The sequence below is a fragment of the Helianthus annuus genome, chromosome 4, assembly GCF_002127325.2.
Source record: "Helianthus annuus cultivar XRQ/B chromosome 4, HanXRQr2.0-SUNRISE, whole genome shotgun sequence".
In the NCBI taxonomy this organism is placed as follows: Eukaryota; Viridiplantae; Streptophyta; class Magnoliopsida; order Asterales; family Asteraceae; genus Helianthus; species Helianthus annuus.
The window spans coordinates 8,805,034-8,828,528 of NC_035436.2; the positions used below are offsets into that span (position 1 = coordinate 8,805,034).

At 37.9% G+C, this 23,495-nt stretch overlaps 4 protein-coding genes and 1 non-coding gene across 5 annotated transcripts; 2 read left to right on the forward strand and 3 right to left on the reverse strand.

The window, feature by feature from the left end:
- The first annotated feature begins 8,874 nt into the window (after nt 1-8,874).
- LOC118491422 (secreted RxLR effector protein 161-like) lies at nt 8,875-9,342 on the forward strand. The gene has a single exon (XM_035989197.1). It carries the CDS (start codon nt 8,875-8,877, stop codon nt 9,340-9,342), a length of 468 nt encoding a protein of 155 aa, XP_035845090.1.
- Nucleotides 9,343-12,167: 2,825 nt separating this feature from the next.
- LOC110932866 (26.5 kDa heat shock protein, mitochondrial) lies at nt 12,168-12,987 on the forward strand. The gene has a single exon (XM_035989716.1). It carries the CDS (start codon nt 12,577-12,579, stop codon nt 12,931-12,933), a length of 357 nt encoding a protein of 118 aa, XP_035845609.1. The 5' UTR covers nt 12,168-12,576; the 3' UTR covers nt 12,934-12,987.
- Nucleotides 12,988-13,760: 773 nt separating this feature from the next.
- TRNAV-CAC lies at nt 13,761-13,834 on the reverse strand. The gene has a single exon. It is a non-coding gene; the product is annotated as a tRNA-Val (tRNA).
- A 1,989-nt stretch (nt 13,835-15,823) lies between these two features.
- Nucleotides 15,824-16,623, reverse strand: LOC118491423 (probable serine/threonine-protein kinase PBL11). The gene is made up of 3 exons (XM_035989198.1): nt 16,393-16,623; nt 16,274-16,312; nt 15,824-16,153 (listed from the first exon to the last, which is right to left on the reverse strand). The coding sequence occupies exons 1-3, from the start codon at nt 16,621-16,623 to the stop codon at nt 15,824-15,826; spliced, it is 600 nt and encodes a 199-aa protein (XP_035845091.1).
- Nucleotides 16,624-21,863: 5,240 nt separating this feature from the next.
- LOC110932865 (putative receptor-like protein kinase At5g39000) lies at nt 21,864-22,941 on the reverse strand. The gene is made up of 2 exons (XM_022176117.1): nt 22,007-22,941; nt 21,864-21,870 (listed from the first exon to the last, which is right to left on the reverse strand). The coding sequence occupies exons 1-2, from the start codon at nt 22,939-22,941 to the stop codon at nt 21,864-21,866; spliced, it is 942 nt and encodes a 313-aa protein (XP_022031809.1).
- Between the last annotated feature and the right edge of the window lie 554 nt (nt 22,942-23,495).

Genomic DNA, 23,495 nt, shown 5'->3' on the forward strand with positions numbered 1-23,495 from the left:
TCATCTGTGCCCTCGGGCAGTGAGAGAATAGGCGCGCTGCAAAGCCTATCCTTTAGATACTGAAAAGCGGTCTCTTGCGTATTACCCCATCTGTAAACGACACCTTTCTGTGTTAACATAGTAAGTGGTTGCGCGATCTTGGAGAAGTCTTTAATAAATCGCCTGTAGTAACCCGCCAAACCCAAGAATTGGCGTATTTCTGTCGGTGTACGCGGTGCTGGCCAGTTTCTGATCGAATCAACCTTGGATGGATCGACATGAATCCCATCCTTGTTCACCACATGGCCTAAGAAGTGGACTTCACGAAGCCAGAAGTCGCATTTTGAAAACTTTGCGTACAGTTGCTCTTTTCGAAGAAGTTCCAAGATAAGACGTAAGTGCTGCTCGTGCTCCTCCTGACTCTTGGAGTAAATCAAAATGTCGTCGATGAAAACAATGACGAACTTGTCGAGATAGGGTTTGCACACCCTGTTCATAAGATCCATGAAGACTGCTGGCGCGTTCGTAAGCCCGAATGGCATGACAAGAAACTCGTAATGACCGTAGCGAGTTCTGAAAGCGGTTTTGGAGACGTCCTCATCCCGGACTCTCAGCTGATGATACCCTGACCTTAAATCAATCTTGGAATAGTAACACGACCCTTGCAACTGGTCGAATAGGTCGTCTATGCGCGGAAGAGGATAACGGTTTTTCACCGTCACCTTATTCAGCTCGCGATAATCGATGCACATTCTGAAAGTGCCATCCTTCTTTTTCACCGATAATTGGTATCTAATAGTTCTTGTAGCTCCCAAGGCGAAGAGATAGGTCGGATAAATCCCTTATCCAAGATTCCTGGTAGCTGCGTCGATAGTTCTTCCGATTCTGGTGGAGCTAAGCGATACGGTACTCGAGCTATGGGTGCTGCTCCTGGAGCGAGCTCGATTTGAAATTCGACCTGACGATGAGGCGGTAGACCAGGTAAATCTTTAGGAAACACCTGAGGAAAGTCGCGTACAGCTGGATGGTCTTCCAACTTCTTTTCTTTGCATGGGATTTCTGCTTGCTGTTGCTGCTGGCGATTCCGATTTGCAGGCCGTGGACTCCTAAATCCTTAGCTTCATGGCCCATCTTGAGACACCTCTGGAAACGTCCCTCGTTGCACTAACCACCGTGGTGTCTGTTGCATTAGTTACACATTGGGTGAATTCCCCGATATCCACCCTGCCCCTGACCACCAGAAGTTGGCTGACTCGGCTCTGGTGATCACTATTCTTGCGCTGCTGCTGTGCTTGGGACTGAACGGTAGCTGAACCCTTGCTGGAATACCCATCCCATTTCCGCTTGCTGTCACTAGGGGTAGCGGGAGTAGCAGAAGAGGTAGCGGTAGTAATAGCGCTGATACAACTTGGCAGCCTGTTCTGTTCCACTGCCTGACCCGTGAGGCGATGAGCAAGACGCTGAATGTCTTGGATGTTGTCGAGGTTAACCGATGTAGCATGGCTCGGAATCTCTGAGGCTAGACCCTTGAGGTGCAATTCGATACACTTGCTTGGAGGGTCCACCATGGTTGGACACAAGATGGCCAGTTCGTTCGACCGTTTCGTATAAGCATCAATTTCCTGACCCTGTCATTTTCAAATGGTAAAGCTCCACTTCCAACTTGTGGATGTCATCACGCGTGCAGTATTCCCTTTTAATGCGTTCTTTGAATTCGTTCCAAGGGTGGCGTTAGCAGCTGCCAACCCTAGTATCCGTACTTGCGCGTTCCACCAGGTTAGCGCGATTTCTTCCAAAGTACCCGTGTCGTACTTGACCCTGCGAGCCTCAGGGCGTTCACACATGAAGTTCTTGAATGTGCCACTGAATGTGCTTGGACGACAGTCCATGATGTTCTGGAATGTGCAGAGAGGTTGATGTGCGTTCTGACCCGTTGCGCGAGAAAGATAGGTCAAGGTTAAGCGCGAGAGTTGGGTCACGAGTGTAGGATCTAACATCCTAGAATAGGTCTGGGATAGCAGGTTATACCTCCTGCTTGTGCGGCTGCAAGTGCCGCAGCAACTTGTTCGTTAATGAGAGCCGTCAACTGGGCTTGAGTCATGTCAACACGTCCAGACATGATCGAACAGTAAAGGTAGCATAGGTATGAAAGGTTCGCGAGTAATACGATGACAGAAAAGTGTAAGCACATAGGTGTTCTTAAGCAATAACAAGTAGTGAGCAAAGTAACGTAAGCATACTACGAGCAAAGTTCTATGCAATTCTATCAGGTAGGCAATAAACATAAACCTTATTACCTAGGAAGTTGAGCCTTGCACGTGGAGCGAAGCGTCGTTGTGGATCGTTGAGAGCACTGTTCTGGTTATAGTCTGGTTTTAATAAAAACGTTTTCCCATATTAAAACCAAGTTCTCTATAACCAATGGCTCTGATACCAATCTGTCACACCCCCAAAATCCACCTGCGGAGTATCACCGCTTGGGAGCGTGACTGACCAGGATCAAGCCACCAATCATATTGAACATGCATTTAATATTAAATAAAGTAAATGAAAACCATCCATTCAATACAAAAGGTGTTCAAACATTAAATCGTTTCAAAAGTGTTGCGGAAGCATAGTAAATAAACCAGTATCAATAGTTTTAAGTATCACAATAGTAAAGCGGAAAAGCCACGATCCTTGTCCACAACGACCCGCTTCTCCAGTGCAAGCTCCAGGTACCTAACGATCTGCAAGGCATGTAACAGAATGATCAACAAACTAGTTGAGCGAGTTCACAGAAAGTAAATGCGTAATAGTAAGTTCGTTTGTAACAGGTGGCTCTACCGGGCCGATTGTATGTTCTATTGGTGGTGGTGTTCCACGTTACTGTGTGGTGGTGTTCCACGTTACTGTGTGGTGGTGTTCCACGTTACTGTGTGGTGGTGTTCCACGTTACTGTGTGGTGGTGTTCCACGTTACTGTGTGGTGGTGTTCCACGTTACTGTGTGGTGGTGTTCCACGTTACTGTGTGGTGGTGTTCCACGTTACTGTGTGGTGGTGTTCCACGTTACTGTGTGGTGGTGTTCCACGTTACTGTGTGGTGGTGTTCCACGTTACTGTGTGGTGGTGTTCCACGTTGTATAACCACTAGACTACTCGTAACTATAGGTATCCTTCACAACCGAGGATAGTAAAGTGGTAGTCTAGGCATAGTGTCAATAATGTATCTAATCAACCTTTCGATCCCATTCCCAACACCCCGGGAACCCCATGCCTTGGTAAGAGTGTGAACTCACCTTGGTTTGCTCGGTATGCTAGATTATGCACTCACAAGTAATTAGTCACGTCCTATTGTATGCACGTATAACAAATCAGTTCATGTTCGCAATGATACGCATGCAATTTAATGTTCACATAACAGTCAGTTTGCATAACGGCACAACACGTATTACTTCACGTATACAAATGTTAACGTTCATCAAGCATGGCATGCCAAATAAATCAAACATATAATTCCATCTTTCAAAGTACATTCATAACCAAGCACCTTTCGATCCACCCTTATCTTTCGACACATTAGTTATCTCAGTTATCTTTCGGACCGAAGGTTATGTTTCGAACCTATTGTCATCTTTCGATCACACACATATCTTTCGGTCAACATGTATCTTTCGGTCACAACTATGTTTCGACTACAAGCATCTTTCGACAATAACTATGTTTCGAGTAGACAAGTATCTTTCGACATAAGCAGTTACGTTTTCATAATCAGTTACGCTTATTCAAAGTTTCTAAGTTTTATCCGTGATTATCAATTAACACATTTTCCAGAAATCGGTTATCCAAAATCGATCAAACAGGGACTTTCATAATAAACCTCATGAACCCTAATTTAACCAAAAGAACAAGATTGACACTTTATCCTATACGATCCGATTTCAAGAACAACGAACAATAACAAATCCGAATTGCATAATATCACAACCAATCCACAAACACCTTATCACTAACCATCATCACGACAGAATCGATTAGCATACAAGTCCGATTAACATACATATCCACTTAACATACATAACCGGTTATCATATCAACAACATATTGTAAGACGATCGATAAATCATGAAATCATATTTATTAAACACTAACCGGAAATGAAAACAAGGGAAATGATCAGCAAGAAGTCTCCGTAGGTTTGTGGTTGCCGTCACAAGTAGAGGTGTTCTAGGGTTTTTAGAAAAATCCCTACTGATTTCATGCATTCACTAATATAACCGTATCATCGGAATGGGCCAAGCCCATTAAAATGACTGGGCCGAAGGATATGTTTCGAGACCCCTTTGATCCGAAAGATGATCTTTCGGATCGAAGGATATGTTTCGTGATCCTTCGATCCTAGGGCCATGTTTCGTGAACATCCTTCGGAGGTTGGACATCCTTCGAAGGTTGTTTGTGATGTAATGTGTTTCACACTAACTAGTTTACACATTTTACAAGTTTCACCATATAGCAAACAACTATGCACAATCAAACAATCAAACGTATACAATTTTTTTCATTAACACACAACTCGTATAATTCAAGTCCACAATCCAACAACTAAGCAGTCAAAGTCAAAGTCAACGCGCATTAAATGCGAAAGTGAAAGTCAAAAACTCGAGTTGTCACAGTTATGAACTACGAGGACCAAAATTGACAAAGACAAAGATGGTAACTACCATCATTAACCGAAAGGGTATGTCCCTTCCCTCACTTCAACTCCGATCGGTACAAGGGAAAAGGAAAGGAGACGCACTGGTTGAAACGAATGGACAGGAAACAACGTGACTCTTCAAGGTTTAATCACAACCACACATCCAAGAGACGTATCTTTTCACGAAGAGACACAACTCTTCACTCGTACCCGTAGAAAACTATAAATAGGATAGAATGTTTCATTTGTAATCACTACATACTCTCATTCGATTGTTACATACATTCAAGTTATTGTTTATGCAAGTTTGTTTAATCACGCTCATTCTAGAGATCAAGATCCAATTCGGGCTAACAAATTGGTATCAGAGCATCAGGCTCTAAGCGTGGGAATCGCAAGGCATCGCAGGGAATTCGCGATCAGGTTTCATTTTCGTTTTAATTTGCAAAAGTTCGTTTCAGAATTTTTTTATTTTCGGTTCTAGTATAATCGGTTGAACCGAAGGGTTAGGAATCTAGGGTTTTTTTTTATTCCGGGGTTTAGTGCGAATTAGATTGTTTTGGTTGTTTGATTGTTACACGATTCGGGTAATCGGGGTTTATGAGATCTATTGAAACCAAGAAAATAAAAGTTTATTAGAAGTGAGGATTGTTCGGTAGGAAGATATGTCAAGAACACCCGGACAAAATCCAATTATTATACAGAAAGAAAGAAATTCTCTTTCCCAGTTTCAGTGTCCGATTCTGAAACCAACAAACTATACGGTTTGGGCTATTCGTATCAAGACGATTCTTGAAGCGAATGGTTTGTGGGAAACGACTGAACCGGCAGAAAATGCAACGGTAGACACCAAGAAAGATAAGTAAGTCTGCAATTGCATATCTGTTTCAAGCAATACCAGAAGATGTTGTATTGCAAGTTGCAAGTTGTAAAACTGCAAAGGAAATTTGGGATAATCTAAAGGTTAGACACATTGGTGTTGATCGGGTACAAAAGGCGCGTATGCACACGCTATTATCAGAATTTGAATTGTTGCAAATGAGGGATGACGACACTATTGATTCGTTTACCGCAAAGATTAATAGTATCGTTACCCGGGCAACTGAAGTAGGAACGACATTGAGTCAACCGACTCTAGTACGCAAACTTCTAAATGGCGTACCGGATAAGTTTACTCAAATCGTTTCCTCCATGGAACAATACTCCGATCTAGAAACTATGACTCTAGAAGAAGCAGTCGGAAGATTAAAGACATATGAAGAACGGCTCAGGTTAAAGAAAGGAAATCAAGGAGAAAGCCAAGATAGGCTTATGTTCACACATAATGATAACACCAGAGGAAGGCAATCTGGAAAACGCGGTCGTGGTAGATTTAACCAAACGCGTGGAAATTGGCGAAACAACGGAAATAGGCAAAGTCCCAGAAACGAAGGATCTACATCTAGACCTAGAAATGGAAGTTCTAGAAATTGGAGAAAGTTTGCAAGAACCGACCTGAGTAAGATCCAATGCTTTAAGTGTCAGAAGTTTGGACACTTCAAGAAGGATTGTTCTGAGAAAGACGAAGTACAAGAACATTCAAACCTCGTCGAGGAAGACGAAGCACCCGTACTGCTAATGGCAATACAAGAAGAAAATGTTGTTCAAGAAAGGGCTCTGCTAAACGAGGAACGTATAAAACCAACAAGTTACGCCTCAGAAGATAAAAATCTATGGTACTTAGACAACGGGGCCAGCAACCACATGACAGGAGTGCGAAGTCACTTCAAAGAATTAGATGAAACGGTGACAGGGCAAGTACGATTCGGTGATGGGTCACACGTAGATATTAAAGGCAAAGGTTCAATACTACTGGAATGTCTGAACCAAGAACAAAATATTGTTTCACAAGTGTACTACATTCCAAGTCTGAAAAGCAACATATTGAGCCTCGGACAACTTACAGAAATCGGTTGCAAAGTGGTTATGGACGGAGATCTACTTACTATCCGAGATCGAAATAGAAAGCTACTAATGCGAGTCAAGAGACTGAAGAACAGGCTGTACAAAGTCAAACTGAAGACTGGAAAACCAATCTGCCTACTATCAAAGACTGAAGACATAGCATGATTATGGCACGCAAGGTTAGGCCATTTACACTTTGATGCCATTAAGGAAATGACTCGTAAGAACTTGGTACATGGAATTCCTCAAATAAATCATGCCAGTCAAATCTGTGACGCATGCTTATTAGGAAAGCATAGTCGGGCACCATTTACAAATCAGGCAAAGTTCAGATCATTAAAACCTCTGGACTTAGTCTATGGAGATTTGTGTGGTCCTATATCCCCACCAACACATGCTGGGAAGAAGTATATATTCTTACTTGTAGACGATTATACTCGCTACATGTGGGCATATTTACTAACTTCCAAGGATCAAGCATTTGAAACATTTAAGGAGTTCAAAGAAAAGGTGGAAAAGGAAGCGCAGACCAAGTTAAAAATGCTAAGGACGGATAGAGGAGGTGAATTCACATCGGCTGAATTCAACAAGTATTGCAAAACCAACGGCATAGCAAGACAGCTTACAGCACCATATTCCCCACAGCAAAATGGAGTAGTAGAAAGGCGAAACAGGACGATGTTATCCACTACTCGCAGTATGCTAAAGGCAATAAACATGCCACAGAATTTTTGGGGTGAAGCAATACGACACACGATATACGTACTAAACAGGGTTCCAACAAAAGCCCTGGTAAACAAGACACCATATGAAGCATTGAAAGGGAGGAAGCCAAATTTAGAACACTTGAAGGTTTTTGGCTGCACTGCTTACGCTAAGGTACTACCACTTCAACAAAAGAAGTTAGATGACAGAAGTGCACCTATGGTTTACCTTGGAATAGAAGAAGGATCAAAGGCATACAAATTATATGATCCAGCAAAAAACAATACCTTGGAATAGAAGAAGGATCAAAGGCATACAGATTATATGATCCAGCACAAAACAAGATATGTGTCAGTAGAGATGTAAAGTTCATGGAAGGTCAACCATGGAACTGGAATAGTTATATGGAGACGGTAGATTCAGGGAATCCCGAATGGACAAACTTTGTCATTCAAGAAGATGACATACCACCAGAATTAGAAGAAAATGAACCAAGTAGTCCTGGCAATAGCGGGCCACAACATGATGATTCAGGAGTAGATCAGACAGAAGAACAAGACTCCTATGTAACCCCGCCAGCACATTCATACAATCAGAACTCAGCAGGAAGTTCAAGCAGTTTATCAAGTGGAGGTCCATCCATCTCTGAAAGTACATCAGAAAGTATTAGTGACACTCCAGTAAAGCTGAGAAGTCTTGAAGAATTATATGAAGAAACAGAAGAAATTCAAATACATCCACATGAATTATTACTTGCTGAAGAAGAACCAAGGAATTACAAGGAAGCATCTAGTGACAGAAAATGGATTGAAGCAATGAAGGCTGAGTTAGACTCAATAAACAAGAATACCACTTGGAGTTTGACGGAGTTGCCAAGAGATCACAAGGCAATAGGATTAAAGTGGGTATTCAAGACTAAGAAAGATGCAAACGGAAACATAGTCAGACACAAGGCAAGACTGGTTGCAAAATGATACGTTCAGCAACACGGAATAGACTTTGACGAAGTCTTTGCACCAGTAGCATGTATGGAGACAGTACGACTAATGTTGGCTTTAGCAGCATATCAAGGTTGGGAGGTACATCATCTAGATGTGAAATCTGCATTCTTGCTCGGAGACCTCAAGGAGTAAGTCTACGTATCACAACCAGAAGGATTTGTAAAGCCAGGAAATGAAGGAAAGGTTTACAGACTATCAAAAGCACTGTATGGATTGAGACAAGCACCAAGAGCTTGGAACACGAAGTTAGATCAAACCCTAAAGTCACTTAACTTTAAGAAGTGCACTTTAGAGAACGCAATCTATACAAGGACAAGTGAAGCTTCTACACTAATAGTTGGAGTCTACGTTGATGACTTGATAGTCACTGGAACATCAAAAAAGGAGATAGACATCTTCAAATCTCAGATGAAGAACAAATTTGATATGAGCGATCTAGGATTACTAGCATACTATCTGGGAATATAAGTAATTCAAACAGGGGGTGAGATAGGCATCAAGCAGACATGATATATCAATAAGATACTCAAAGACGCCGATATGTTATCCTGCAATGACACAAAGACTCCCATGACTCCAGGAACTCAATTAACAAAGACTGAAGAAGGAGATCTAGTAGATGCAACACATTACAGAAGCCTGATAGGTTCTCTCAAGTACTTATTGCATACAAGACCAGATCTATGTTACCCAGTCAGTCTGCTTAGTAGATTCATGCAAGAACCAAAGGAACAACACCTGAAAGCAGTAAAGCAAATACTACGTTACATCAAAGGAACTAAAGAGCATGGAATCATCTACAAAAGACAAGGAGGATGTAAGATCACAGGTTATAGTGATAGTAGTTTTGGAGTTAATACAAACAAAGGAAAAGGAACAACTGGTCTGGTATTCTACTTTGGAGAATCACCTATAACCTGGTGTACACAGAAGCAACAGACAGTGGCACTATCATCATGCGAATCAGAATTCATGGCAGCCACTGCAGCAGCATGTCAAGCACTATGGCTTAAAAGATTGTTAAGTGAAATCACATGATGGAAGGAAGAAAATATAACACTCAGAGTAGATAATGTTTCAGCAATAGCACTCATGAGAAATCCAGTCTTTCATGGAAGAAGCAAGCACATTGACACACGCTATCACTTCATAAGAGAATGTGTGGAAAACGAAGATATCACTGTGGAACACATAAGCGGAGAACTACAACGAGCAGATATACTAACAAAGGCACTAGCAAGGATCAAGTTTGCTACAATGAGGGAACTGCTCGGGATTCAAGATTTGAAGCAATTTATGGATGTTCGAGATTAGGGGGGTGAATGAAAACCCGGTTAATCTCTTAACATCATACTTAGTTAGAATAGATTATTATATAGCGGTTATGAACTACGAGGACCAAAATTGACAAAGACAAAGATGGTAACTACCATCATTAACCGAAAGGGTATGTCCCTTCCCTCACTTCAACTCCGATCGGTAAAAGGGAAAAGGAAAGGAGACGCACCGGTTGAAACGAATGGACAAGAAACAACGTGACTCTTCAAGGTTTAATCACAACCACACATCCAAGAGACGTGTCTTTTCACGAAGAGACACAACTCTTCACTCGTACCCGTAGAAAACTATAAATAGGATATAATGTTTCATTTGTAATCACTACATACTCTCATTCGATTGTTACATACATTCAAGTTATTGTTTATGCAAGTTTGTTTAATCACGCTCATTCTAGAGATCAAGATCCAATTCGGGCCAACAATAATCAATCAATACATTTAGTTTTTTTTAATCCAGTATCTCTTTTAGGATTTAATAACTCAATACGTTTAATTTTTTTTTTTTTTAATTTTATAAATGGATAAGATGATTTTAAAGGTAGATAAATAATTTGTTTTATTTACAAAATATCTTAAATTAATAATTTAAATATGAGGATGATATTTTTTTTTAGAAAAATATATAGAAATATTGATTTAGAAGGATTGATATCTAAACCTAAAGAATACTTAAAAGATAAAACTTATCTATAATTATGGCTTATCACTTATCAATTAAGAAATATATAGATAATATTTAAACCTAAAGCATATTAGCTAAATTAGAGAAAAAAATGGTGGGAAAACAATTCTGAGTATGCATAGTAATAGGGCATGTGTCTCATATAGGTTTACTTTGTTATATAGTATAGATAGATAGATTCATCTACAGCAATCAGGGTCGGACCTAGAATACAAGTAACCCAAACTTGGGCCTAGGGCCTTCAAAAAATTAGCACCCCTACTTAAAAGATAGATAGATAGATTGATAAGTTTCACTAGGCCTAAGTCTGGGTTACTTATATACACTCACTATTAATATTAGTGAAAACTTATTGTTTTAGATTTTTTTGGTTCCTTATACAAGCAAACAAGTGTCTATTACAGTCAGATTAGATTTTTGCTTGTTTCAAACACAAATAAATAAGTATCATTTATAGCAATTAAATATATATAGATATAGTTATAAAAAAGAAGGTAGACTCATCAAGTTTCAACAGAGAAAGCACGAAACTTCTCATATCTTCTTCCTTTCTCTTTTCTCATCTTTATTTATTCCACCAACAATTAGTTAAAAGGCATCCTAACCTTCTTTATATTCACCACCACCATTCACCACCATAAACACACACATACAACAATGGCAATGCTCGTTTAATCCTCAACAACCTCACTCACTCTCAAAGATTACCTCTTCAAACACAAGCATGCACTTCTCAACTCCTCCACCGTTTCTCCACCACCACCAACCACCATGAAAAACCCGAAACCAAAGAGGTTTCCGTCTCCGATTCCGCCAAGAAACCGCGGTCCGTTTCCCCTCGCAGGCGCCGTCGAAGGTCACTTTGGTCGTCGGAAAACACTAATCAGAACCTACCTCCTTTAACTCTTATTCATCATCAATATGTCCCTATTGATATATTTGTTGTAGTCATTAAGATGAAATTTTTAGTGCTAAAATGTCCATCACTTGATGTTATAAAAATACGTGAATTCAAATTAAAATTGTCGTTTCAAATTTACATGTACATAGTTATATATTAGTTTACAACTTTACTTTTGTTTAGGTGTAAAATTTACTAATCAGTTTTTCCACACTTTTCAATTTTCATTCTTATATTTTTCTTTTTCTACAACTTTTACACGAACTATTTTTCATTGTAATCTCAATGATTATCCACTTTTAACTTCGGTCTCTTATATTTTTAACCTTCTACAAATTTGTTGTTTGACGTTTCCGTCGAAATTTTTCGAGTTAACACATTGCGATGCCCGTGTGTTATTCAACGTTTTTATGCTTTTTTTTTTTTGCGGTTTAATGACCCCGGCGCATGCGCGAGTTCTATTAGTTATTATTTTCTATGTTTTACGTACATGCTACAACACGTGTGCATGGTTAAACATTTTTGTCTCTACTTTTTATTCGTTTAATGGTCCCGGTTTTACTATATACTAGTGCATAACGAAAGTACAATTCGCCAATATCCATGCAATTTTCAAGTCCACAGGGCCACAAAATAAAAAATACAAAAACAAAATCGTCATAAGGCCACATTAGTCATAAAGCCCTTAAGGGGCGTTATGACTAGTGGCGAAAAGTGCAAGAGCGGGTTTTATGAGGCTTTATATCACAAGAGGTGTAGTAGTAAGAGGGTTATATAACCCCTTCAATTTTATATATATATATATATATATATATATATATATATATATATATATATATATATATATATGTATATGTATATATGTGTGGGTGGGAGAGGAACATTGTGCAGCGTTATGTATTTCATGCAAAGACAACAAAACCAACCCATAGCGTCGGCCGTAGCGGTGTGGCCGGGCGCTAAGGGGCGCGATCAAGCATTCCGGCGGTATATATCGCCTCATTACGGACGGTCTAATAATACGTCATATTACTATTAGAAAATACATAATAAAAATACAATTTGTAAATATCCTTATAATTGTTCTCAAACTTATTTTCCAGATTTTGAAACTAGCTATTATATATTCTAGACAAACATTTTAAAGCAACCACAAAGTCATTGAACTAGCGAGTTCATAATAGGGTTATATTTGTTATCTTTTTCTAAATTATAAATTCTAAATTAAATTTTTGATGACACAGTCAAAGAAAAATTTCATGGGTAAAGCATACCCGTTGTAATTGTTCTGATATAAAGATTTTTTGACACTAGGATTAGGGAATGCGATCGTGGAAGCGGCTACAAATATGAACAGATTACTCGAAAACTTATCACCATCACGTCTAATAAGGCGATTCAAAGAGAAAGACGAAAGCTACACCATCAAGTTTCAGATGCCCGGGTTGTCGAAAGATGATATGAAGATCACAGTTGAAGATGGGATGTTGTTCATTCGAGGCGAGCATAAGGACGAGGAAGAAGGTTCTGATGACGATGAGTTTTGGTCGGCCGCCACCTATGGGTACTATAACACTAGTCTCATGCTGCCGGAAGATGCGAAAGTGGAGGAGATTAAGGCGGAGATGAAGGATGGAGTGTTGCATGTTGTTATACCAAAAGATGAGACCAAGAAGAAGCAAATCAAGGAGGTTCATGTTGGCTAGTTTTTATAAAAAGAAAAAAATAACTTTTTTATAAAAATGTGTGATGTATCATGTGTGGATGTTATCAAATTGAAAGTTTAATAAAATGTTGCGACTTGAAAGTGAGAAATGTGAAAAGGAGAATAAGTTAAGTGACACAAGTTTTATATTTATGTATTTCAAGAACAAAAACATTTATATTTTCTTCAAGAACCAACTTTTTGTAGACTTTTCTTTTGGTTGCATAAATTAATAAATTTCATACATGTGCACGAGGCTTTTGGATTAAGCTTAGGGTAAAGTTCTTGTACAAATAATCTTAACATACTAAACATACAAATTGAAGGAAAACTCAAAAAGACAAGGTGACATTTTTATAATTATCAATAACTATCAAAGTTACTCTACAAATATACCTAAAAAAACCTAACCACTCCCCCCACCGCCAAAAAAAACCTAAACCCCCCCCCCCCCCAACCTAAAAAAACCTACCCCACCCCCCAAAAACCTAAATTGGGAATTTTGGGCTCAAGCAAATATGGGAATTTTGAATTTTTAGGCGCAAACTTGAGTTTCAAGAGTCAATTTACAAGACCAGAATTATTTTGTTGACTTATATTGTAGGGTAGTAGTAAATAACGTTCGCGTTTAGCTGCGGTTTAAAGCGCATGAAGAGAATCGTACCAAGTTGTGGCGGCTATATTTTGTATATCGAAACGTACACGTGCACATCGGTAATTTAAAAAAAAAAACAAAGAGAAGAAAGAAAAAAATTCAAAAACAAAAAGTTAACTGAAATTAGTTTTTTTAATATGTTTTTTTTTGAAGGGCAATAAACAAAAGAAAAATGTCTGAGCCCGGGTTCGAACCGGGGACCTCTAGTGTGTGAGACTAGCGTGATAACCGACTACACCACCAAGACAACATCAGTTTTTTTAATATGTTGAATTTTGTAGAGATGGTGTTGTCTTCAATACTTGAACTGGAAAGTGGGAGGGGGAGACAAGACTCGAACCCATGGCATGTGGGTTTATGAGTGGAACTTTGGAAGTACTCTTTGTTTTATAGAACAGCCGCCAAATGCTGTAAAAACCCAATCAAGTACAAATACCAAAAAGTAAAGAAAACTAGATACTCTCCAACCCTTTATTATTACACAATATCTCTAATATTGAAATCAAGTAATCAACCTATCTATCCCACATGAATTTAGATCTAGATTTTAACCATAGGAATGCTTTCGCCTTTATGTCATCTACCACTTTATATGATATTGTTATAATCCTTGTCCATTCTTTTGACCCATTTTGTTTTTCTATGCTTCCACTATTGAGTTAAAGGTCAAGTTAATCAGTAGCTTCATCCAAGCAAGCATATTCCACCATATGGATCTCGCCATGGTGCACGTGATGATAAGGTGGTTTACTGTTTCTTCATAGCCTCCACATCTTGGGCACAACAGGTTCTGAATCTCCATTCCTCCCTTCCTTAGCTACGTCTTCAGAGCAATTTTTCCTAGGCAAGCTCTCCAGCATAAATAACTGGACTTTGGCGGAGCCCACCGATTCCATAAAGGCCACTGGATATCCTGCTCAGAGATTGACGCCTTAGTTCTTCAATTCCCTTCTATGTTGAGATGATATCCTTCCGTATACCTGAAAAAATATATTAATAGGAAAAATCTTTGTTACCCGTTTACTTTCTTTGATTGATGAAACTACTCTTGCCCACAATGTTTGAGGATCCTGTTTGAATTTCCATAGACATTTCGCCATAAGAGCCAGATTTGCACTTCGCAAGACACCTTTACTGTTACCCCCGAACCTTTGGGAGTTTGCCAATTTGCTCCAAGCGATCCAATGAATTTTATTTCTTCTGTCCTTTCTTCCCCACACAAAGTCCCTCCTGATGGCTTCGAGTGATTTAATTATCTGTTTCGGTGACAACTAGAAAGAAAAGTAATAGTTTGGTAGAGCCCGCAATACAGCTTTGGCTAGGACTATCCTTCCCTCGAAAGATAAACACTTCGCCTTCCATGACGATAGTTTGGTATTGGATTTTTCAATCACAGGCTTTCAATATTTCACTCAGGTTATACATCTGGAGATGTGGTCAGGAAGGAGAGGTAGGGTTGAAACACAGTTGTTTGGCCCGTACATTGGCAACAAGATACCGGATGCTCAACAGAAGAAAAAACCAAGACGCAAGTAGTGATTGATTTGCAAGACAACATAAACCTGGGGGGATATTATAAGGGCATAGTTTAATAGGTTTACGCTTGTCTGGTTTAGCTTGGTAGTGGGTTGGTAATTAAGGAGTTTTGGGCTTGAATAGATACTCATGATAGTGTACGGTTTAATTATTTGTTGCTGATCTGCAATGTTTCATTTGTTTTTTTATGTTAGAAGGCTCCTCGTGTTCTTTGCCCTTTCATTTGTTTGCTCTATTATTTTATTTATTAAATTTCTATGTAGATCTACTAATTAATTTTGAAGTGCTTTTAATTTTTGTTTAATAGTCTACATTGTTGATTTGGCTTGTCTAAACCGAGGTTTTAATAGTGGTCATGATGTTTAATTTTAAAGTTTTTTGGATATCTGATTCAATATCCAAGCCTGTATCCGAAATTTCGGATTCCGGATACGGGTTCGGACAGTGAAATGAACTATCCGAAATTTTCAGATATCCGGTTTTGAACACCCCTAATATTCAGTACACACGCTAGCTATTGGTTGTATAACATATCCACGAAAGAGAATTCGTATATATTTAAGTGCATCCATTATTTAAACCTTTGAAGTCTGTGTATACATCCCATCTTTTTTATATGGCAAGCTAGTTGAGGACACTACTACTAATGAAACAAATCAACCTTATTTCATACAGTCACATGTCTGGGATTTTCCTTCCATTACTTGTAGAGAGCATGAATTCGTTCCAAATTCTGCAAAACTTCTTCACTTGAAGGCCTATCCGCGGGGTTGTTGGAAACACATCTTACTGCCAATGAAAAACATTCAGAAACACTTTGTAGGGAGTAGTTGTCTTCAAGACGTGGATCAATTATTTCCTTTACATTTCTTTTATTTGTGTGGATCCCTGTGGCCCAATCTACCAAGGTTTGATTCTCATGGAGGAAAAATACGCGTCGGCCTGTTATACTTTCCAATAACATCACTCCGAAACCATAGATGTCACTCTTCGTAGTCAACCGGCCTGTAAAATTATTCAACTTACACCACTAATATGTTACACTAATTCAAAAATCGAGAATAATAACAAGGGAATGATGGTTTATGAGAGATCCTTGTACAGTTTACCCGTGGAGAAAAACTCAAGAAAACTTTTGTTTGGCATGTACTTGTAAACAAGCCAATTGTCCTAAGATGTTCTTCTCTGCCTGAACTCACAAATTTTATGAGTTACATTTAGGAAATAAGATTTATGAAACAAATCAACTTAGCATTGATATATACTTACTAGCCATTTATCAAAGGGTATATGCCTTTTAACCGCAACAGCAATTCCATCACGTTCTTTTGAAGGGGCCAATGTGTTCTGCTCAACCCATGCTAAGAACACCCTTCCCACATATGTAGGCGGAATACGCACATGCATGCTAAAATTTTTTGTAGCTTTTTTTAAATCCGCAAACTTAACTTCTTTTAGAGTTGGGTTTGGACTTTGGAAATGAGCACGAACTTCTATCATCTCTGGAGTCATACAAATAGTTAATTTAAATGCATGCTTAAGCTTTCCACCACCACACAAAGTAATCTTTGGTTCGAATATGCATAAATATATATGTGATTTGAAGTTGTGAACCAGTTTGAAGGGAGTGGCGGATCTATGAATTTTTCCCACCAGGTTCCTTTTGGTAGATTTTCACTAATTCTCACTATTTTTTTTTTAAATCATATAAAATTTCCACTATTTTTTTTTCATTTATTTCCAAACTAAGGGGGTTCCCGGGAACCCCAAAACACCCATGGATCCGCCACTGTTTGAAGGATTACTGCCCATAGACATCTTAAATTATAAGTTTCTTAGGGTAATATGCTAGCATACATCCTCCTAGCTACGCCCCAAGGCAAGCCCAATACAAAAGTTAGATCCTCTAATATTAAGAAACGAAACTATCCCCCCTAAACAAGGGGCTTTTTTTTTTTGTAAATGGAACTATGGCCTTTAACTTCTTAAACAAGCATTTCATTGCACATGAATCCCAGAATTCCGGTCAGGGTTGTAGCGAATCTAAAAGAGTATCTCATACCATTGTCATGGTTAAAAGAATAAAAAGAAGTTAGTAGAAGAAGTTATCAATTCCAAGCATGTGTTAGCTATATTATTTTAGTTACTTTTCCTAATTGTCACGTATGGCATTTTGATGTCTAAACTGATATCCAGTTAGTATATGTAAAGAGGGATACACACATACGTGCGTGTGTGTGTGTAATGCATATGCACAATTGAAGAAATACCAGACTTTTCTCCTCTGGAGGGCTGTATTGGCTTTTTCTTGTGAGAAAATAAGCAACTCAAGAGTGGTGACAACCATATCCATGTTTGGGCGCTCTTCTGGCTTGTCGTGCAAACAATTCTCAGCGGCCCTAACTATCTGCACACTCAGTTTGCCTATCTGCACACTTAGGGTTTACCTACGCAGCGTATTGGTCAATACGCAGCGTATAGGGTTAACCCAATACGCTGCGTATTGACCCATACTCAGCGTATATAAACCATGGATCTCAGTGCCTAATTACCAATCATTGCACAGAAAACAAGGTTTATATACGCTGCGTATAGCTCTCTACGCAGCGTATATAAACCATTAGACTTTTTTGGGTCATTTTGGTAGGTTTGAGGGATCATTTTTTCACAAAGTTTATATATGCTGCGTATTGACCAATACTCAGCGTATGTAAAGGTCTGAAATGTCATTTATGCCCTTGTATTGAGGCTATACGAAGCCAAATACAGGGATAGTTGTGTCATTTTTGTCTTATATGTTGCGTAGTGATCTCTAAGGAGCGTATATAAAGCTCTATTTTTGTATTTTTTTTTTGTGTATTCCTTTGTTTATTTATAAAAAAAAAGGAAAATAACACCCGATACGATACTATACGATACGATATAACACCCGTATAGGCCTAGAGGTGTGATTTAATTCCCGTATTGACCTGTATAAGCCTATAAGTGTGATATCGTATCGTATAGGTGTGGTTTAGGTCCCGTCTAATCCTATATGCATATACAAGACCTATAGGAAACCTATACGAGACTTATACTACACTATACGATACGATACGATACGTTACTATACAATAACACTCGTATAGGCCTCTATACGAGACTTATATACTATACACTATACGATACGATACGATGCAATACGTAGTATATGTCATGTATTGACTTCGTATAAGCCTATAAGTGTGATATCGTATCGTATAGCGTCGTATAGGTCACGTATTGACCTCGTATAAGCCTATAAGTGTGATATCGTATCGTATAGGTGTAGTATAGATTACGTATTTACCTCGTATAAGCCTATAAGTGTGATATCGTATCATATAACGTAGTATAGGTCACGTATTGACCTCGTATAAGCCTATAAGTGTGATATCGCATCGTATAGCGTCGTATAGGTCACGTATTGATCTCGTATAAGCCTATAAGTGTGATATCATATCGTATAGGTGTGGTTTAGGTCACGTATTAACCTCGTATAAGCCTATAAGTGTGATATCGTATCGTATATGTGTGGTTTAGGTCCCGTCTAATCCTATATGCATATACAAGACCTATAGGAAACCTATACGAGACTTATACTACACTATACTATACGATACGATACGATACGATACGATACGATACGATACGATACGATACGATACGATACTATACTATACTATACTATACAATAACACCCGTATAGGCCTCTATACGAGACTTATATACTATACACTATACGATACGATATGATGCAATACGATACGATACGATACGATGCAATACGATAAGATAATTTAATTTAAACGATAACAATAAAATATATATGTATTATTTACGAATAATATTCTTTTTTTATAAATAACTAGTATTGCGACCCGCCGCAATGCGGCGGGGATTCTTTAGTTATAACTAAGTCGATTTAGGACCCACACGTTATGTTGAACTTGTCAAACGGGAAATAATAGACGATGTAAAAACGTTCACCCACACACGCACGTTGCGTCATGTTAACTCGGAAAATTTAGAACGAAACGTAAAAACGTTAAACCAGAGACATACGTTGCGATGTGTTAAGTCACAAAATTTAGAACGAAGCATAAAGCGTAAAATTTGCGGAAAATGAAAACAATAAAGGAACAAAGTTGAAAGTAAAAAAAGTTGTGAGAATATATCGCAAAAGATAAAAGGTTTTGGGTTAAAAGTAAAACAAATAGTATAAGCCTATAAGTGTGATATCGTATCGTATAGGTGTGGTTTAGGTCACGTATTAACCTCGTATAAGCCTATAAGTGTGATATCGTATCGTATAGGTGTGGTTTAGGTCACGTATTAACCTCGTATAAGCCTATAAGTGTGATATCGTATCGTATAGGTGTGGTTTAGGTCCCGTCTAATCCTATATGCATATACAAGACCTATAGGAAACCTATACGAGACTTATACTACACTATACGATACGATATGATGCAATACGATACGATGCAATACGATAAGATAATTTAATTTAAACGATAACAATATAATATATTTGTATTATTTACGAATAATATTCTTTTATTATAAATAATTTTCTTTTTTTTTAAATAAACAAAGGAATACGATAATTTAATTTAAACGATAACAAAACAATATATTTGTATTATTTACCAATAATATTGTTTTTTATAAATAGTTTTCTTTTTTAATTTTTATAATTCATAATATTTATATTATTGTTTATTTTTATAATTTATATTTGTATTATTTACCAATAATATTGTTTTTTTATAAATAATTTTCTTTTTTTTTTATAAATAAACAAAGGAATACACAATAAAAAAAATACAAAAATGGAGCTTTATATACGCTCCTTAGAGGTCCCTACGCAGCGTATGAGACGAAAATGACACAACTACCCTTGTATTTGGCTTCGTATAGCCTCAAAACAAGGGTATAAAAGACATTTTCAGACCTTTATATACGCTGCGTATAGGTCAATACGCAGCGTATTTAAAGGGTGGTAAAAAAATTTTTAACCCCAAACCTGAGGTAAAATTATCTTTTTAACCCTTATAGTTTATATATGCTGCGTATTGACCAATACTCAGCGTATGTAAAGGTCTGAAAATGTCATTTATGCCCTTGTATTAAGGCTATACGAAGCCAAATACAAGGGTAGTTGTGTCATTTTTGTCTTATATGCTGCGTAGTGATCTCTAAGGAGCGTATATAAAGCTCTATTTTTTTTTTTTTGTGTTCCTTTGTTTATTTATAAAAAAAAGGAAAATAACACCCGATACGATACTATACGATACGATATAACACCCATATAGGCCTATAGGTGTGATTTAGTTCCTGTATTGACCTCGTATAAGCCTATAAGTGTGATATCGTATCGTATAGGTGTGGTTTAGGTCACGTATTGACCTCGTATAAGACTATAAGTGTGATATCGTATCGTATAGCATAGTATATGTCCCGTATTGACCCCGTATAAGCCTATAAGTGTGATATCGTGTCGTATAACATAGTATATGTCCCGTATTGACCTCGTATAAGCCTATAGTATAACGTAGTATATGTCATGTATTGACTTCGTATAAGCCTATAAGTGTGATAGCGTATCGTATAGCGTCGTATAGGTCACGTATTGACCTCGTATAAGCCTATAAGTGTGATATCGTATCGTATAGGTGTAGTACAGGTCACGTATTTACCTCGTATAACCCTATAAGTGTGATATCGTATCATATAACGTAGTATAGGTCACGTATTGACCTCCTATAAGCCTATAAGTGTGATATCGTATCGTATAGCGTCGTATAGGTCACGTATTGACCTCGTATAAGCCTATAAGTGTGATATCGTATCGTATAGGTGTGGTTTAGGTCACGTATTAACCTCGTATAAGCCTATAAGTGTGATATCGTATCGTATAGGTGTGGTTTAGGTCCCGTCTAATCCTATATGCATATACAAGACCTATAGGAAACCTATACGAGACTTATACTACACTATACGATACGATACGATACGTTACTAAACAATAACACCCGTATAGGCCTCTATACGAGACTTATATACTATACACTATACGATACGATATGATGCAATACGATACGATGCAATACGATAAGATAATTTAATTTAAACGATAACAATATAATATATTTGTATTATTTACGAATAATATTCTTTTTTTATAAATAAACAAAGGAATACGATAATTTAATTTAAACGATAACAAACCAATATATTTGTATTATTTACCAATAATATTGTTTTTTTAAATAGTTTTCTTTTTTAATTTTTATAATTCATAATATTTGTATTATTGTTTATTTCTATAATTTATATTTGTATTATTTACCAATAATACTGTTTTTTTATTAATAATTTTCTTTTTTTTATAAATAAACAAAGGAATACACAATAAAAAAAATACAAAAATGGAGCTTTATATACGCTCCTTAGAGGTCCCTACGCAGCGTATGAGACGAAAATGACACAACTACCCTTGTATTTGGCTTCGTATAGCCTCAAAACAAGGGTATAAAAGACATTTTCAGACCTTTATATACGCTCCCTAGAGGTCAATACGCAGCGTATTTAAACTTTGTGAAAAAATATCCCTCAAACCTACCAAAATGACCCAAAAAATCTAATGGTTTATATACGCTGCGTATTGACCAATACGCAGCGTATATAACCCTTGTTTTCTGTGCAATGATTGGTTGTCAGGCACTGAAATCCATGGTTTATATACGCTGAGTATTGGTCAATACGCAGCGTAGAGGGTTAACCCTATACGCTGCGTATTGACCAATACGCTGCGTAGATAAACCCTAAATTTGCTAGGGTTTGGTGTGCCAATAGGCACTTTAGTGTGCCAATAGGCACACCCTTCTCAGCAAGTCTAATAAATTGCTCCAAACATTTTCGGTGTATTTCGCTCCTTATCTCTGAATCTACTATATAATCTAAATTCTCTTCTTTCTTAGTTTGGAACCATGCCACCAAACCCTGTGGTTCCTGCTCACCAAGATTCTTACTCACTGCACGCCTCCTACACAACACTTCCAGCAACAGCACCCCAAAAGCAAATACATCGGACTTCCTTGTAAGTTTTCCAGAATAGTAAAAACTGGGATCCATATACCCAAAAGTCCCTTTGCAACTTGCATTAACATAATCAGATAGCTGGTTCGTTGGGCATGCTTTTGACAACCCAAAATCGGAAACTTTTGCAGTCCAGCTTTCATGTAATAAAATATTTTCGCTCTTGAAATCTCTATGTATAACACCATAGTCGACTGCGACATTGTTGTGCAAGTATGATAACCCACGGCCTGCATCTAGGCATATGTTGAGTCGCCTAATCCAAGAAAGAGAGGTACCACGTTTATGGAGATGATCAGAAAGTGATCCTTTGGACATGTATTCATACACAAGTATTTTCTCTTGTTCATGAATACAACAACCAATCAAGGACACAATATTACGGTGGCGCAATGTAGAAAGCATTTTAACTTCCGCTTCAAATTCTGCTGCCCCTTGACGTGACTCGGAAGCCAAACGTTTAATCGCAACAACAAGAAGACTTTCTCCATTGATCATGTTACCTTTGTAAACCTTCCCGAAACCTCCCTTCCCGATTACTAATGATTCATCAAAGTTTTCTGTTGCTTTGCGAATCTCTGAAAGTTCGATGAGACGGAATGGGTGTGGCCCTTGTACGGAGGAGGAAGTGACGGGTACAGAGGAGGAAGTGGCAGGTTCAGACTCAATGCCATAAGAGGTAACAAAAGACGCCATGATTCTTATGAGGGAGAAATGGGAATCGATGACCAGATAGATATTATGAGGATAAAGACAGGAAGGGAAGAAGGTGAAAAGTGTTGGAACTTGGAACCTAAAACTCTGAGGTGAGAAATGATGAATGACCGGTGGCGTATTTATAGAATTATAATCTTTGTAAAGGGAGAAAGTAAAGAATTACTTGTTTTTAAGATGAAGGACCGGTGGCGTATTTATAGAATTATAATCTTTGTAAAAGGAGAAAGTAAAGAATTACTTGTTTTTTAAGAGAAGGACACTACTAGAAAATACACCTATCTTGACACGCGAACAATGACATACGCTCATATTATGACATTCGAAAGTGTGTGTCAATAAAGAATTGTCATGGTTTACAAAATCCAATAAATTTATGACATTATTTTTTGTATGTCATCTTTTTAGCGTCATAGAAAAAAAAAACAAGATTATTTTATGACATTCGAAAGTATGTGTCAAGAAAAAATGTCATGGTTTACAAAATTCAATAGATTCATGACACTCTTTTTTGTGTGTCCTCTTTTTAACGTCAT

Bases quoted from the DNA above. Each gene is read 5' to 3' on its own strand.
- LOC118491423 (XM_035989198.1), bottom strand. From the start codon at position 16,623: ATGATAGAAGTTCGTGCTCATTTCCAAAGTCCAAACCCAACTCTAAAA. The intron at 16,313-16,392 runs GTAAGTATATAT...TTGTGAGTTCAG, and splicing joins TACCCTTTGATAAATGGCTA to GCAGAGAAGAACATCTTAGG. The intron at 16,154-16,273 runs GTACATGCCAAA...GTAACATATTAG, and splicing joins GACAATTGGCTTGTTTACAA to TGGTGTAAGTTGAATAATTT.
- LOC110932866 (XM_035989716.1), top strand. From the start codon at position 12,577: ATGAACAGATTACTCGAAAACTTATCACCATCACGTCTAATAAGGCGA.
- LOC118491422 (XM_035989197.1), top strand. From the start codon at position 8,875: ATGACTCCAGGAACTCAATTAACAAAGACTGAAGAAGGAGATCTAGTA.
- LOC110932865 (XM_022176117.1), bottom strand. From the start codon at position 22,941: ATGGCGTCTTTTGTTACCTCTTATGGCATTGAGTCTGAACCTGCCACT.